Source organism: Aulonocara sp. 'chitande type north' Nkhata Bay, linkage group LG14 (genome assembly GCF_057382095.1).
Source record: "Aulonocara sp. 'chitande type north' Nkhata Bay isolate Kocher_YH1m ecotype deep benthic linkage group LG14, A_spYH_male_GT1.1, whole genome shotgun sequence".
Taxonomy (NCBI): Eukaryota; Metazoa; Chordata; class Actinopteri; order Cichliformes; family Cichlidae; genus Aulonocara; species Aulonocara sp. 'chitande type north' Nkhata Bay.
Window position 1 is genome coordinate 41895310 of NC_141357.1, and position 18130 is coordinate 41913439.

Consider the following 18130-nt stretch of genomic DNA (forward strand, 5'->3'; position numbering starts at 1 on the left):
ACACAAAGGATCCTGCACGCCAAGCTGGATACAAATAGAAATCCCTGGAAACAATTCTTTCTGCGCTTAAGAGCAGCTTCCTATTGCAACGCTGGAGGATTTGTCACCATTACTGGATACGCTGCAGAAGCACAGCAAAGCAGTGACTGTGTGGAGTCGAAAACTATTACACCAACTACACTACACAGTCACCCACATTACCCCAATCACTGGCGTGTTTACACAACAGAGACGCTGAGTCTTTGTTACGGGCGCCAGCCACTGTGGCCTCGTTGTGTGGACACAGAGAGACCTTGCTGTGACTCGCGTCTTCCCTGCTGTGGATTTCTGGAAACCGCGCTTAAAGAAAGCACAAGACTTCTTTCGTAAAATGTGCCTTCCTGAACTTGTTGGGAAATACTTCTCGAAACAACGTGCTGCTCTAAATAGCCTGTAATGTTTCATGTTGTGGTTAAAGATTGATGACAGCTGTGTGGTGCGATGTAAATAGTTTGCATTTCATTTTTATGTGATTGCTGTGTACATGTGAATAGATCTATAATAAAGAAAAACAAACAAATATACTATTCTTTTTTGTTTTATTAAAACAACTTCACACAAAGTACAACTATTTACAATGTACAGTACATCCAAAAGAACAGCTTTAAGAATACTCAACAGGAGCAAGTGTCATTTGGCCCTGGTTTGACAACAACACTGGGGCACATATTAACAAAAACACAGCAAACCTTAACGATCTTATCAAGAAGTGTTGTGTCTTCAGCCTCACATGATAAGAGTAATCAGACTGTGTGTAACATTTTGAACTTGTTGCGCAAACTACCTATTACTCGCTCAACATGAATTCTCAGGTGGGCAATTGCTCTCGTTTGTTCAACGTCCCTTGCATCAAGTTGACAGTAGCCTTTTGTGAAAGCTGGAATCTTGACCTCCGCACACATCATTCCTACAGCATCTCTGATGTCAAAGCCTCTGTCAGCCAATACTACGTCCCCTGGTAACAGCTTTTGAAGAATGCCACATCTCTCTATGATGTGTTTATCTGATGCACGACTAGGGCTGGGCCATATTATACCATTCACGGTAATACCGGTATAATGTTAGGCAACGATAGGAAAATGAAATATCGCGATAGAATGGGAGTAAAACGCGCATGCGCAGTGCCTTTGTTTTCATACGCACATGGCCGATTGTTGAGTGAAACAGATGAACCAGAATTGGTTTGTAAAAATGGTGCAACTTCCGTGATGTGGAACTGGTTTGGTGTTTGTCTGTCAGATACACGACAAAGCACATTTTTTTGCAGAACATGAAAGCGGTCGTCGTTAATTGTCGTATTTGTCGGACTAAGATGCTCTTAAATCTGGGAGTAATCTGGGTCCTAAACTCCGTATGCTTCAGGTCAAACAACACTGCAGCATCACTGAGAGTTAAAAACTGTCTAAATTCTTTCATCTTTAGTAAAACGATCAGCATTGCTGCTTTACCAGGTGTAACTATAAAGTTTAACTTCCATGAAAACAAAAAGTTATTACATTTAATGGAGTTAGAAGTTAGCAGGAAGCTAGCGGAAGTTAGCTCGCTAGTTTCGCTAGTTACCTAAGCATGATATAGCATGTTCTGACTGAGAGATTTCTGAACAAATTAAAACGTACAGCTCTGCTATCACTTCCAACATAAATGAAGACAGGAAACTAAACAGCAGTGACGTTTGTAGGGTTACTGAAGTTGGGCTAGCTGGTATATAATGATGTGCTACGTGATCGCTAGCGACACAGCTATGTTAGCATAACATAAACAGTGAAGCTGGAGGACGAACACTAACACTTTTCCACTTATAAAAGTTAACGTGAAGGTTCTTCATGGTTAGAGACAAATGCAATCGCATGGCAGGATGCTGTAAACGGACCAAACTTCAGTCAGGAGAACAACTGAGATAATCTATCCACAATACCAGGTTAGTCATTAATATACTGCAACAACATGGGAATAGAGCAGCTGCCAGAGAATTCAACATTAATGAATCAATGGTACAGAAGTGGAGGAAGCAAGAAGAATGAGTTTAATAAAGTTTGATTTATCTGACTGCTTTGTTTCGCTTAATGTGCCTTATAATCCCGTGCACCTTATGGTCCGAAAAATGCGTACTGCACACTGCAGTTTAATGTTGCAAAGCACCTCTTTTTAACTTCAGTGGATATTATACATGGTTATGCTCAGGATATGTCAGCCCATTTCTACTGGAAATGCCTTTTGGTTAAACTTTCAGCAAGGAATTTGCATTTGCACTGTTACATTTTTATAAAGCTTTAATGTACATAAAAACCAGCTTCTTGTTTAAGTGAAAATAAATGGAAGGTTGTCTTTTTGCGCTAGTAATGTTGTGGAGTTGTATTTTGTCTCGCATCAATTATATCGTCGGTTATATCGTTATCGCAAATTTTCAAATATATATCGTGATAAATATTTTTGGCCATATCGCCCTGCTCTATGCACGACCCCCCATCCCCTGGAAATGAAAGAAATAGCTCCATGGGGTGTAATCCCGATGAGGTATTTTATGGTCTGTGTACCCTTGTAATGAGAGTATGTTTGTGCGCGTGCCTTTAAATTAGATGGTCTTTCTGTTCGAATCTCAAAACAGTCAACAATGATTGCTACTCGTTTTCCAAAAGTTTCAGTAAACTGTGGAGGCATTGTCGCCTGCAGACAGTGCCTCTCAGGCCAGTGCACCAGTGCTCCTAAGTGGGCATACAAAACATCAATGGTATCGGTGAAGACAGAAGACAGTGTTTTGTGCGACACATGGAATAGATGACAAAGATGCTGGACTGGAAGATCAAGTCTCAGACGCATTAGTGTGAGTAAGAGCATTTGGAAACCTGTCAGTTTCTTCGGTATTGGCAGGAAATCTTTGACAGTGTTGAAGAGGGACATTAAGACAGCATAACAATATAGTCCAGTGTAATATCTTACTTTTTCGGTATCGTCCTTTAAGAAAGTTTCATTCAGCTCTGTCTTTTGCAACTGTGCTCGAAGCAGTCTGTTCTCCTCCAACAGCCGGTTTATTTCTGCTCTGCCCTGTTGACTGCACACACAGTCCTTCGTCTGCCCTTCAGCTTCCGTGACGCTGTCACTCCCATCACCACTGTCCACATTTGCAGCTGGTACGTCAACCTCCACTTGTCCAACACAACTGCTGTCCACTGCCTCCATGACATGGTTGTTGTTCTTCTGTCAGACCTTCATCGATCATCAAGCCTGTAAGATAAAAAATAGTGCATAGACTTAAGGTTAATGTACACCAATATTCCAATGACAGGTGTGTGATTCATCTTTAAGTTATGTGCGGATTAGTGTACCATAAGAGCAATTTAGTATGTTTTCAGAGGGGGGTGTTTACCTGCAATGGGTGCTCTTTTTCGCTTCCGTTGCATACGCCTTGCGTGCCGGTCCGAGTCTGACACAGGTTTGTCGTCGTGCCCCATGTGCAGTGTTGGTGCCCAGTCTGGATTTGTTACATCCATTTCATATGCTGGTTTGCCTGCAATAATGCCAAATCAAAAGCTACTCAGTCGACATGACGTGGTTCTGCAGCATCACACATTAGCATGTTTTATCTCATTATCTATGACCGCGGCGCATTGAAAAAAAAACCCACTAAAAGCCTTTTGGTTTGGTCCTTTTACAGCATCCTGCCATGCGATTACATTTGTTCCTGACCACCGAGAACACTCACGTTAACTTTTATCGAGTGGAAAAAAAGTTAGCGTGTTTATATTGTGCTAACATAGCTGTGTTACTAGCGGTCACGTAGCACATCATTATATACCAGCTAGCCCAACTTCAGTAACCCTACAAATCAATCAATCAAGCTTTATTTATAAAGCACTTTTCATACAGAAAAAATGTAGCACAAAGTGCTTTACATAGTTAAAAGCAGCCCACCCCACCCTCCAACTCACTCCCCACACTCTCAATACACATATATCCCCCCACCCCCACCCACACACACACATACACACACGCGCACACTTAAAGAGTAAAAATTGGGCTGGGCTCGCATGAGCCAAGTGAGGAAACATTATAACAGAGAGCCGTCTGCACCGGGAGCCGGTCACAGACCGCAGCCTCCGGGCTGGGCACACAGCCGGAGGGAGGCCAAGGAGCCCCCCAACCAGGCTGAGAGGACCCCAGAGACCAGCAGCCACGGTCAATAACAGCCCCGGTGCAGAGAGCGCCCTCCGAGGAAACACTGGAGATATGACGCAATACGATATATACAGGGTAAAATGATAAAATAAATAAGAACAGGATACAATATAAATATAAATATAAATAGAGTAAGAAGATTAAAAAATGAATAAGAATAAAATCAAAAAATATTAGGTAAATCCTAAATTAATAATAGAATAACAGGATAGAATAAATAAGCATAAAAAATAAATAAACGCTAAGTAAAAGCTAAATTAAAAAGGTGGGTCTTGAGCCTGTTCTTAAAAACATGTACGTTCTCTGCGGCCCTGAGCTCCTCCGGCAGGCTGTTCCACAGACGAGGACCATACCACTGAAAAGCTGCCTCTCCGTGAGTATGTGTCCTGACTTTAGGGACAATCAAAAGGCCAGTACCAGAGGACCTCAGGGTCCGCGAGGGTTCGTATGGTAAAAGCAGATCTGAGAGATAAGAAGGCCCAAGACCATTAAGACATTTAAAAACCAATAAAAGAACTTTAAAATCGATCCTGAAACACACGGGGAGCCAATGCAGCGATTCTAAAACCGGTGTAATGTGGGCCCGCCCTCTGGTCTTCGTCAGCACACGAGCTGCCGAGTTTTGCAAGAGTTGTAAAGTTGAAATATTCTTCTTAGGAAGACCAGAGAGCAGGGCATTACAGTAATCAATGCGACTGGCAATAAAAGCATGCATCAGCATCTCCGTGTTGGCCCGAGAGAGAATAGGGCGGACTCTGGCTATATTTTTTAGATGATAAAATCCAATTTTGGTTACATGTTTAACATGTGGGATAAAACCAAGCTCAGAGTCAAAAATAACACCCAGGTTTTTCACTTGTAGCGAAGGACATAGTGAAAATGCCTCTAATTTAGACAAGAGTTTCTCTCTCTGAGCTTCAGGACCGACAATTAAAACTTCAGTTTTGTCCTGGTTAAGCTGTAAAAAGTTTTCTGCCATCCAAGATCTTATATCCAAGATACAGTTAAAAAGGGCATCCATTGGTCTGGTGTCATCAGGAGACACGGAGATGTACAGCTGCGTGTCATCAGCGTAACTGTGGAAGTTCACTCCATGCCTCCTGATGACACTGCCGAGAGGCAACATATACAAATTAAAAAGTACAGGGCCTAGAACCGACCCTTGAGGCACACCACATGTCATTTTATGGATCTTAGAGGAGCATGTATCCATACTCACCATAAAAGATCTGTCAGAGAGATAGGAAGTGAACCAGTTGTGTACAGCACCAGAGAGGCCCACCATGTGTTTTAGTCTGTTTAAAAGAATAGCGTGGTCTACTGTATCAAAGGCTGCGCTTAGATCCAGCAGCACCAGGACTGAGAGCTTTTGGGCGTCCCAGTTACATCTAAGATCATTTAAAACCTTTAGGAGAGCCGTCTCTGTGCTGTGGTTCACCCTAAATCCAGACTGGAATATCTCCAGGATCTGTCTATCATTGAGAAAATCAGTAATCTGAGTAAAAACAAGTTTTTCTAAGACTTTACTTAAAAATGGTAAGTTGGATACAGGTCTGTAGTTATTAAAATCATTACAATCCAAATTGCTCTTCTTCAGAAGGGGCCTCACCACCGCCGTTTTAAAGGCAGCAGGGAAGACACCCAACTGAAGAGAGCAATTCATCATGTATAAAAGCTCAGCCTCAAAAAATCCATAAAGTGTTTTAAAGAGTGAAGAGGGGATTGGATCTAAAAGACATGTGGTGGGTCTCACTGTGGAGAAAACCTTCTGAAAGTTCTCAGCATTAACCAGGACAAAGCTGTCCAGTGTCTCCTCAGGTACAATCGAGCCCTCAGATGTGTTTACAATCATATCGCGATTAGATAAAATATCAGATCTGATGGCGCTGATCTTTCCCCTGAAGTGGTCTGCAAACTGCTCACAGAGCGAGTCTGTGGGGGTTCTTTGGGAGCTGTTAAAATCAGGGTTAAATAAATGATCTATGGTGGAAAAGAGGACCTTGGGATTATTTTTGTTAATACTGATTATTTTGGCGAAGTATGAATTTCTTGACTTCCTTAATGTATTATTGTACATTTTAAATTGCTCGGAAAATATTTGATGGTTGATATTATTTTTATTTTTCCTCCATCTCCTTTCTGCTGCCCTGCAATTTCTTTTGAGTTTTTTGACTTCTTCGTTTCTCCAGGGTGATGCATGTTTTACGTTAATCTTTTTGGTGGTGAGTGGAGCAACGGAGTCAAGGCTTTTCTTCAGTTTGCTGTTAAAATAACTAAAAATCAAATCGCAGGGTGCAGGTAAAATCACAGGGGGGCATTTGACTAAAACCCTGGTAAAATTTGCAGCCACTGTCACTGCTGTTTAGTTTTCTGTCTTCATTTATGTTGGAAGTGATAAGAAAGCTGTACGTTTTAATTTGTTTCCAAAACCCCGCAGTCAGGACATGCTATATTGTATTTAGATAGAAGCTAGCGAGCTAACTTGCTGCTAACTTCTAACTCATATGTCATAAATTCCATTGTCATGGGTGCCTGGATGTTTAACTCAGTTGTTACACCTGGTAGAGCAGAACGCTGATAATTTTATTAAAGATGAAAGACTTAAGACAGTGTTTTAACTCTCAGTAATGCCACAGTGATCATTTGATATATGGACCTGCAGCAGAGTTTAGGCCCAGACACGGCTAGTGACGTCAGACTCAACAATCGGATAGTGATATGAATTACTTTAGAACTCACCGGAGAGAAAATGCCGCGAGCAAACCAACAAAAAGCTGGGGATTGCACGGAACTCGATATCCGCTCGTCTCACCGCTGCAATCCATGCCTGGCGTCTTTGTTTGGTGATATCGGATACATGGGATCCCTCACGTTGCCGCCAGGATGGAAAACGATTAAAAGATTAATCCAGTTTCTTGCCTTCACGATCGTGAGATCTAACATTGCAACCGACTACACACGTACCACCATAGCTGAAGCTGTATCCTTTGTCTGGCCTACTGTGATGGCGGCAGGGGGCGCATTCTAAAATGTCATGTGACAATCTGATTCATGAAGAGTGATGATGTCACAAGGACATGTGATGATGTCACAAGGACATGTGATGATGTCACAAGCACATGCCTTTGAGCCTTTTCTATAAATAGGGGTCAGGAGCAGCAAGTTTTAGTCAGTTTGTTCGCAGCCTTCAAACGTTCGACCAGAGATATATTTGAAAGTATTTGTAAACCTCTTCAGAGTCACTGTGCACAGGATTAAAAATGTATCCACGAAAATGCCAACAAAGAATAAACAATCTTGCTGCCTCTCCTTCGAGGTCTGGCCGGCCACTCACTTCAAGAGGGAAGCCTGATATGACACGATCCATTGGTGCCTCATCAGTCCAAAGGACATTACAGGAAAACTCCGACCTACATGCAAAAATTAAACAAATTGAAGAAGAGAAGCTTCAACTGGAGGAGAAGTGCAGACAATTGGAAGCACGAAATCAAGAGCTGGAAAAACAACAGCAACGCCAGCCTTACACAAAAATTATTAGTGAGGCCTGGGAAGGAAAGTTTGGTGAAGCACGACAGAAGATTTTGTTCCTGATGAAGGAAAACAAGACAAAGAGTGCTGAATTAAAAGAAACGTCTGCCCAGCTTCAACGCGCGAATGCTACTATTGGGGAGATGCAAAGGGATCTCCAAAACATGGAGCAAAAGAATCAGGCGCTCCAAGGAACGCTTGATGAAGCTATGGAACAAACTGCACAAATCCTCGGACAGAAAAAGGAAGGGGTCACACAAATGCAGGACCAACTCAAAGGCATAAAGAAAAAATACGAAGTGCTGAAAGTCAGGCTGGATGAAACAGAGTGCAAAAAAAAAGAGCTTCTTCAAGAGAAAGAGCAACAGGAAGAAGAAAAAAAACGTATTCTCCAGGACTCAGACAACTTGAAGCGCGAAAACGCTGAAATGCTTGCACAAAAGCAGCAACAAGAGAAAATAAATGAAGACCTGCAGCGTAAGCTTCAAGAAATCACAAGAAGAAATGAGCAGTTAGAAAAGATGCACAAGGAAAAACAACAGCAAAATACAGACAAGTGCAATCTATTAAAAGAAATGGAGCAAAGATGCCAGAAACTTGAGAAGGAAGTTGAAGAAACAACCGATCAGTTGAGAACCCTCATCCTAGAGAAAAAAGTGGTCGTGGAAAAGCTCATGGAAAAGAAGAAAAAACGTTTCCGCTTCTTCTGGAGGAGGGACACTCCTGCTCTTTCTACTTTTTCTATTTTTTCTACTGCTGACGTCACCTCGTCTCCCTCCACCTCTGTTCCATCTTAATTTTCACCTCTCCTCTCCCCTTCTCTCCTAACACTTCTTCCCTCTCTCCTTCATCTTTTTTCACCCCAACCAGTCCCGGCAGTTGACTGCCCCTCGTGAGCCTGGTTCTGCCGGAAGTTTCTGCCCGTTTAAAGGCAGTTTTTCTTCCCCACTGTCGCCTAGTGCTTGCTCAGAGGGGATTGTTGGGGTTTTCTCTTTTCTTTTTTTTTCCCTTCTTATTACCATTTTCCTTTATTTACCGATTTGTTTTGTTTACTTTTCTTTTATGTTGTTTCTTTATTTACTTGTTTAACTTTTTTTCAACTTATGTAATAAACTAATAAACCAATTGAATTTATCCTCTGCGTATTTTACATCTAATCTTTAAAGAATATTTCCAAAACATTTTCAAACATCACGATCTGTCTTTTGTTTGCTTGTTAAAACCCCGTAAATGGTGAAGTAAAAACCCTGTGATATGGTTTAAAACATCAAAATAGACTAAACAACTAGTCTAAAACTAAGAGACACAGGATAAAGTTGGTGTGAAGGTTTCAGTCTGTGAATGAATCTAAGCACCATCACCTTAACTTTAAATTCATCTCTGTTACCCTCTTTGTGACTGAACTCTGACCGTGAGCACCACAGCCACTGCGCACCAGTCACACGCACTTTAAATCCATCACAGTAAACCAGTTAGTTTACCTCAGTTTGTTTTGCAGCACATTTCACAACATGCAAAAGCATAATGTGCCATGTACAGACTCAAAATCTGATTTAAAAACATGAGGACTGACCTGTAAGCTTTACATTTACAGTTTATCACATACCACTGAGCAGTTCTTACCTGTAATTCTAAGCCCTCTTCTTCCTTTTCTGGTTTAAAACATCAAATTAGACTAAACAACTAGTCTAAAACCAAGAGACACTTAAATATTAAGTTAAACCTCTGGGGTTGCCGGACGCGTCGGCGCGTCAAAATCACATGACCAATTTAAGACGACACAGCTACAAGATGCAGCGATTCAGAGGCTGTATCCCAATTCAGGGTCTGCAGCCTTAAAGGCCGCATTTTAAGGCCGATTACGTCACAGCGACGCGACGAAGGCCTAAAAATAAATGTTTGTTTCAGTTCTATGAAGTTCTATGAGTATTTTGGATTAGTAGCACTGCTGTGTTTGTTGCATCATATTGCTGTAATTGTTTATATGCTTTATATATTCTGAGGTAAGTTGATCTATAGTGTTACATCATATTCTATAAGGATGTTATGTGTTTGTGTACTTTCTGCCCAGTTTGACCCATTTAGCAGAAGTCAGCTTGGTTCCACTTGCCTCTTACCCGTGATTTCAGTGGAAATTTCAAATTCAGGATCTGACACACACTGTTTCATGTCCTACACAGTTCTTGCAAGTTCATAGAAATTTCTGTTCAATTAGAACCAAATATTTGAGTTGATGGTTGAAATTGTTGTTGTAATTTGTGTTTTAAATATTTTTAGATTGATGTTTTGTTTCCTTTACAATATTGTAAAGGAAACAAAACATCAATCTAAAAATTGTCCTCTTTTTTATTTTTTTATTTGGGCTTCTTAAATTTATTTTGGGCTACCAAAAACTGAAGAGTGCCTGCCCGAAGGGCTACCAGGGATTTTGAAATTTTGCGAGCCCTGCTTATGCAAGGTAAGTTTCATGTTGGACTCATGGTTCTTTGTTAGTCCAGTTTAGGATGACGTATGTATCATATCAAAACTATGTCATATCAAAACAACCCCACACCTGCAGTTGTTTCAGTTTTTCACAGGTGTTTCCTGTCAGCTGGTCAACCTCACTCAGGTGGACATCCATATCAGCCAACCAAACGACAAGCTCCTCCCTTTGTGCTTCAAATCCCTCCCACTCTGAGACAAGGAGCTGAGAGAGAAAACAAGGGTCAATTATAAAGAAGAGAGAAAAGTGAAACCCTCCTGAGAAGGTCTGACTCGCATACCTGCAGTCGACCTATGATTGGCGTTCACGTCATCCCAGCGGCGGCCGCACTCCCTCGCCAATGCCAGCAGCCAAGTCTGCAGGGTGCCCTGGAAGAGCAGAGTTAATGTTCGACTCCTCCTGGTCAGGCTCTCCAGCTGGATGAGCCGAGGTCTCCCCTCTCGCCGCCGCCTCTGAACACACAAACACAAATTGCATGTGAAGCAGGAGGTGCAGATTTTTTTTGCTATTGTTTTCTAAATCCAGGCTTGATCACGTGGAGGTATTTGGAAAACTTTTTTTGGCCAGCGGACGACTGTTGTCTCGCAGAAAGTCAAATCAAATGTATGCGATACACAATCAATTCACAAGAACACATTAAAACAGAAGGTGCCTGATTTCAACTCAATTCTGCATCAAAACAGGGTAACAGAATTAAAACGAGTGTTTGCAGCAAATGTGAGCACAAAGCCTCACTTTGTACAAGCCTGCTATTAAAGTTCTCCTCTATGCAGACAACCTTCCTGTTTTCAAGGCACAACTTGGATCTGCTGCACAAATCTTATGGATACACGCTAAATGAAACAGTAGTGTGCACGACTCCAGATTCTGATCCCTCGTCCTAATATGGTCCTAAAAGGCTCACAAAAAACAACATAGCGATAGCAATAAAGCAAATGTTGAGGCTTCTAAATACAAAGTCCATAAACCAATGGCTGACATGGGTTTTATCATAAGGGTGATAAATATACAACATATGTTCTTAAGACTAAAAGTATAATACAGATTTTAGTCTGAGAGATCTGATGTTCATTTACCTGCAGATGCACTATACGTGCCTGCTCCGTGGTTTTCCACAACATTTTGCACATCACTATTTAATACAGGAAGTAGGTAGGTGAACTAAAACAAGTCATCTTTCTTTGTGAGAGGACAATATTAATGAAATAAACCTCAATGACATCATAGGGATCCCTAAAGATGCTCCTGCTGCTTTTCTTCCTCCTCATCCTAAACTTCCTTCTCCTCGACTTTCATCCAATTGTACTTCAATCTACTTGTGTTTCTCCCCCTCCTCTTCCTCATTTTGTTGGAGCTGTGAACAGAATTAGTGTGAATCTGAATTAATTTGTGCAAAAAAGTAAAATCTACAGCTTTTCAGTCAGAGGTGGTCTTTTGATTTAAGCCGGGTAGAGTAGATTTATGTGTTGATGCTGCCTGCTTCATCTCTGCGACTGGCTGCTGAGTGATATTTACACCCCGGCTGGATTACAAACTTTAACCACGTGCTGCACTTTGGCCCAGCGTTGATACCTCTTGTTAGTATAATGAACTCTTCTTGGCTTAATGTATGATGGTGGATAAATGAAATGTACAAAGAAAATTTAACTATATTACAAAAGGACATCTATCTTGGTAACATCAAATGACCGGAGCATAACTTGTTAACTAGTCTGAAAATAAGTTATACAGGAACAGTCACAGACACACCTTCTCATGTGTCACATTTCTATTCATTCAAAACACTTATGCATTGCTGTATTTTATACAGGCTGATGTGAGTATTTACACAAGCACACACACACACACACACACACACACACACACACACACACACACACACACACACACACACACACACACACACACACCAGCTTATTTCTCTCTTATCCAGAGAAATCCTTTCATCAGCCTTTCAATGCTGGGTAATCAAAGTATAAAGAACCATGCCAGTCTCCTATTGCCAGAGGCTGAAGTGTGTGTGCAGTCACCAGGTGATAATCTGATATCATGTACTTCCCCACTGATGTTAGTGGGGAAGTACGATAGTGGCTCAAGAGTTGGGAGTTCGCCTTGTAATCGGAAGGTTGCCGGTTCGAGCCCCGGCTTGGACAGTCTCGATCGTTGTGTCATTGGGCAAGACACTTCACCCGTTGCCTACTGGTGGTGGTCAGAGGGCCCGGTGGCGCCAGTGTCCGGCAGCCTCGCCTCTGTCAGTGCGCCCCAGGGTGGCTGTGGTTACAATGTAGCTTGCTATCACCAGTGTGTGAATGTGTGCGTGAATGGGTGGATGACTGGATATGTAAAGCGCTTTGGGGTCCTTAGGGACTAGTAAAGCGCTATATAAATACAGGCCATTTACCATTTACCATGTTAAGTAATATGAAAAAAAAAATGAATCCCACCTTAGGCCGAATGTGTGACTCTCTTCGTAGTGGAAGAGAGAATGAATCTTCCCATCCGAATTCACGGCAATCAGTCTGTCAATCAAATCCTGTGGAGTAAAATGAGAGGCTTTGAACAAGAATGCACCGGATAGGGTGCAAAACGAAAACTGTGTGGAAATTTACAATGGGTAAGGTGGAGAACGTATATCAGTCTCAGTGTGAGAGGGTTTATTTGAATGCGTTTGAAGTAAAACAAATGGGTGGGTGGTGTTTGGAGGCCAAATAAAAAGTGCAAACATGCCCTCAGATGGATGACAAAAAAAAACTGCAGTGTGTGGAAAAGAAGAAGAAGAAAAACACTTACAGGTATGGAGGTTGGCATCTCCCTCAGGGTGTATTCGCTTTTGTTGGCCAAAGACTGTCGGCCCAGCAGTTGCCACACCGACTGGGAAGAGGAGAGGAGGTTGACCAAGTACAGGAAGGACTGAAGAGGAAAGTAAATACAGCAGCTGTTAGAGAGAAAAAATGTATTTGCTTTTAAAGACCATTGTGAATGCATTTGTGCACGTCATGGATTGATCAAATCCTAACACATAATAATAATATAACACTATTCAACTACAAACACTACCGATAATATGACAAATAATATCTGTAGTATTCAAAGCAAAACAAAATGTAAAAAGAATTTATGATTGCAAAGATAAAACATGGTTTACCACACTCTCAAAACTGAATAAGACATATATTCTGAGCAGAGTGGTTGAGCAGAAACCTATTGCAGCCTGAAGAATATTAAACTACAGGAAAGCTCCCTGCATTTTTCACTGGGTCTGGTAGAACAGGGAAAACATATCATCAAAAGCATCAAAGGAAAAAAAGAGAGACACTTGCACAAACGAGCTACAACTTAGATTATATTAAACAGCTTCAAAGAAACGTAAAGAAAAAAACAAGATACGATGGATTTTTTTTTTCTAAAATAGAAATATCTATACTTTCATGTGTCTTCTGATGTTTCTGTGCATGTGTGAACTTATCTTCATATGTACTACCAAACCTCCTACTGTACTTAGCACAGATTAAAGCAAAGACTCGAGTTAATTCACCAAAGTGCTGGTGTGTGTATATTTAGTTTTCCTTTGACCTCAGCATATATGTATAACCCACTGATAAGGCAGACTTTAAAGTCGCCTGTGGCAGGACACAGTTTACACATCACTGGCTGTCCGTATTCACTTGGCTAGTCTCTCTGAGAGAGATGACTTGGCTGCTGTCAGAGGCCAAGCATCAGACACACACAGACAGGCTCACGCTGGAGCTTGTTGAAGCTTTCCTGAGAGAAATTCTGCCAAAAACATAACTAAAAATGCAGTCTTATGAAAGTAAGGCTTATTTGCCCAGACACCCATAAACCAATCAGCAAAAAGCCTTTCTTGTTAACAAAATCACTATTGCCAGTTTCTTAAATATGAATATTCACAAGTGAATTTTCTACATGGCTGCTGGTATCACAGCAACACATGGACCACTATTCTGAGTCCTGGGTTAATAATAATTGGAATCAATTTAATTTTAATCAATTTAAACACCTTTGTAACCAGTGAGCTAAAAACATGATGGAAAAGCAAAACTTCTAAGAGATCTGTGTCTGTACTATTATGTAGATATCTAAAAATTGGGGCATTGTGGGCTCCAGGAAGTTTCTCCTTCTCCCTCTCTCTCTCACACACACACGCACGCACATACATACAATACCTTAATGCAACTCCTATCTGTGGGGTCAATGGGAGTTGGTTTGGGACGGACCACTCTGATGTCGTCACTGCTGCACTCAAGAACAGACCATAGCTCTAGTACCAGGGCCCGAATAAAGCCTGAGACAGAACACGGAGAAATTTGTTGTACCAAACATTTATTTGAAATAGCAGCAACTAAAATTATTAACAGTGCTTTAATAAATAAACGACTGACTTTGTTATTGTGTCCAATCTTTTAAAGAAATCTGTCTTTGCATTGCTGGCACCGTTTTGATTGGAGGATTTGAATCTCAGGAAGGAAGGAATTTATAATGCCACTCCCTTTGATCCCATTTAATCTCTTCCCTGTTGCACTTTGGCCTGTCAGTAACTACATTTGAATTTTGCAGCTTCTGATTGGCTATACTTTTACAGTGTAAAAGTATAGCCTTTATTGCACATAAAGGCTGGATAAAAACGTTAATGCAATCAAAATGTACGCAGCCCTCGCTGGAAAACTGGGGATACAGTACAGTACATAAATGATGAAGCAAAGACAAAACATTAGTGTCATGGAAGAAGAAATAGTCAGTGCATCACGGGAAGCTCCCAGCAATAAAACCTGCATTTGTATTGACACATAAACCTTAATTTGTGAGCAATTTTCAGTGTATTTCAGTTAAATTAACGAGACAAATATAACAAAAGGGATTTTATACTTAGAAGAAGAATATGAAATTGAAATATTAAACTAAGAAAACTATAAATACTGCAGTTCTAGAGTTACAGATATACAATTAAGCTTTGCATATCAGTGCTGTATAACCCAGGGAATGTACTTTTTTTTTTATAATTGAATAGTAATGGAAATCATGAACTGTTTTTCAGAGGTCATAGATCAAATGAGCAGTAGAGTTTTTCTCACAGAATGGTTCTTTCACATAGAAAGCAGTGTGTGCTGCAGGTTTAGCAAATGGCCCATCATTTGTAAGCTCTGTCTGGACTATATCACTTTTTGAGGTCATCCTTCTTTCTGTCAGTCTGCCCAAAACATCAACGGTATCGGTGAAGACAGAAGACAGTGACACATGGAATAGATGACAAGGATGCTGGACTGGAAGATCAAGTCTCAGACGCATTAGTGTGAGTAAGAGCATTTGGAAACCTGTCAGTTTCTTCGATATTGGCAGGAAATCTTTGACAGTGTTGAAGAGGGACATTAAGACTGCATAACAATATAGTCCAGTGTAATATCTTACTTTTTCGGTATCGTCCTTTAAGAAAGTTTCATTCAGCTCTGTCTTTTGCAACTGTGCTCGAAGCAGTCTGTTCTCCTCCAACAGCCGGTTTATTTCTGCTCTGCCCTGTTGACTGCACACACAGTCCTTCGTCTGCCCTTCAGCTTCCGTGACGCTGTCACTCCCATCACCACTGGATTTGTTACATCCATTTCATATGCTGGTTTGCCTGCAATAATGCCAAATCAAAAGCTACTCAGTCGACATGACGTGGTTCTGCAGCATCACACATTAGCATGTTTTATCTCATTATCTATGACCGCAGCGCATTGAAAAAAAAACCCACTAAAAGCCTTTTAGTTTGGTCCTTTTACAGCATCCTGCCATGCGATTACATTTGTTCCTGACCACCGAGAACACTCACGTTAACTTTTATCGAGTGGAAAAAAAGTTAGCGTGTTTATATTATGCTAACATAGCTGTGTCGCTAGCGGTCACGTAGCACATCATTATATACCAGCTAGCCCAAGTTCAGTAACCCTACAAATGTCACTGCTGTTTAGTTTTCTGTCTTCATTTATGTTGGAAGTGATAAGAAAGCTGTACGTTTTAATTTGTTTCCAAAACCCCGCAGTCAGGACATGCTATATTGTATTTAGATAGAAGCTAGCGAGCTAACTTGCTGCTAACTTCTAACTCATATGTCATAAATTCCATTGTCATGGATGCCTGGATGTTTAACTCAGTTGTTACACCTGGTAGAGCAGAACGCTGATAATTTTATTAAAGATGAAAGACTTAAGACAGTGTTTTAACTCTCAGTAATGCCACAGTGATCATTTGATATATGGACCTGCAGCAGAGTTTAGGCCCAGACACGGCTAGTGACGTCAGACTGAACAATCGGATAGTGATATGAATTACTTTAGAACTCACCGGAGAGAAAATGCCGCGAGCAAACCAACAAAAAGCTGGGGATTGCACGGAACTCGATATCCGCTCGTCTCACCGCTGCAATCCATGCCTGGCGTCTTTGTTTGGTGGATACATGGGATCCCTCACGTTGCCGCCAGGATGGAAAACGATGAAAAGATTAATCCAGTTTCTTGCCTTCACGATCGTGAGCTCTAACGTTGCAACCGACTACACACAGTCACTGCTTTGCTGTGCTTCTGCAGCATATCCAGTAATGGTGACAAATCCTCCAGCGTTGCAATAGGAAGCTGCTCTTAAGCGCAGAAAGAATTGTTTCCAGGGATTTCTATTTGTATCCAGCTTGGCGTGCAGGATCCTTTGTGTAATCTATGCTTACATATGTATTTTACACACAGACAATGTGAAAAATACAACACATTGCTATGGATTGATGCTGAAAGTGCTAATTGCACTAAAAAATTTAGCTGAAAAAATAACACCAACTAAATAGATAAGCATGTCTGTTAACAAAAAAACCCAAACGCTTTACCCAACTGGGGTTTTTCAACTACCTCAGGGACAAAGCTTTACCAAAATCTTCCAACTCAGACCCTGTGACAAGGTCTGTGAAAACCACGTTTTTATGCCTGAAATTCTACAGTACTACACTCCCACCAGATGAGCTCATGCAGCCTGTCACGAACCGGGACATACAACCATGACAAAACAGGAGATGCACACACAATTTATTGTGTTATTAATTTAGATCAACTGTGCTAATATAGTATACCAAAATGAAAACAATAACTCAAATTTCTCATGTACACTTTCTACAGAGGCACCATCGAGAGCATCCTGTCGAGCTGCATCACTGTGTGGTTTGGAGCCTGCAATGCGTCCTGTCATAGAACCCTCCAACGCATAGTGAGAGCTGCAGAGAGGATCATTGGTGTCTCTCTCCCCTCCCTCCAGGACATTTACAGCACCCGTCTCACTAAAAAAGCCCTTTGCATAGCGGCTGATCCCACGCACCCAATGCAAAGCTTCTTCAAGCTGCTGCCGTCAGGGAGGAGACTGCGGAGTCTCCAGGCCAGGACCAGCAGACTGAAGGACAGCTTCATCCATCAGGCTGTCAGGAAGCTTAACTCCCTCCCGATTCTGCCCCCTCTCCCCTCCTCTCCTCCATGGTCTCACTGAACTCTGTCACATACACACACACACACTCACTGGCCTGCACCAGTTACCAGTCACTTTGTGGAGCATTGGACTGCCATTACCTCATAAGACTTTGTTGTTATACTATCTCTAACCGTATATTACTAGATGTCCATTTGCACTATTTGCCTATTTGCACTACTCTGCCTGGTTTACACTCAATGTCATTTACCCATACCTGAATATTGTATATTGTATATTGCATAGCTTTCTTGTTAAATTGTATTGTATTTATTTAAATTTTTACTTTTTAATTATTTTATTTGCATTTTTTAATCACTCTCTTATATTTAAATGTTCATTTGCTATTTCATCTAGGGTTTGAGAGTAACGAAATTTCTATTCTCTGTATGTCCTGTACATGTGGCAGAA

The 18130-nt window shown here is 41.2% G+C and overlaps 1 protein-coding gene across 6 annotated transcripts; it reads right to left on the reverse strand.

The window, feature by feature from the left end:
- Window positions 1-582: 582 nt before the first annotated feature.
- On the reverse strand, window positions 583-17709 carry LOC147315361 (uncharacterized). 6 transcript variants are annotated; one of them, XM_086262652.1, is made up of 10 exons: window positions 16565-17229; window positions 15650-15857; window positions 14410-14528; window positions 13016-13135; window positions 12670-12758; window positions 11437-11579; window positions 10506-10677; window positions 10295-10429; window positions 3404-3544; window positions 583-3261 (listed from the first exon to the last, which is right to left on the reverse strand). In XM_086262652.1, the coding sequence occupies exon 10, from the start codon at window positions 3214-3216 to the stop codon at window positions 2431-2433; it is 786 nt and encodes a 261-aa protein (XP_086118778.1). In that variant the 5' UTR covers window positions 3217-3261; window positions 3404-3544; window positions 10295-10429; window positions 10506-10677; window positions 11437-11579; window positions 12670-12758; window positions 13016-13135; window positions 14410-14528; window positions 15650-15857; window positions 16565-17229; the 3' UTR covers window positions 583-2430. The 6 variants fall into 6 exon arrangements, with proteins under 6 accessions (XP_086118778.1, XP_086118777.1, XP_086118780.1 ...); XM_086262651.1 differs by lacking the exon at window positions 11437-11579; XM_086262656.1 differs by lacking the exon at window positions 583-3261 and having other exon boundaries at window positions 3409-3544; window positions 16565-17709.
- Between the last annotated feature and the right edge of the window lie 421 nt (window positions 17710-18130).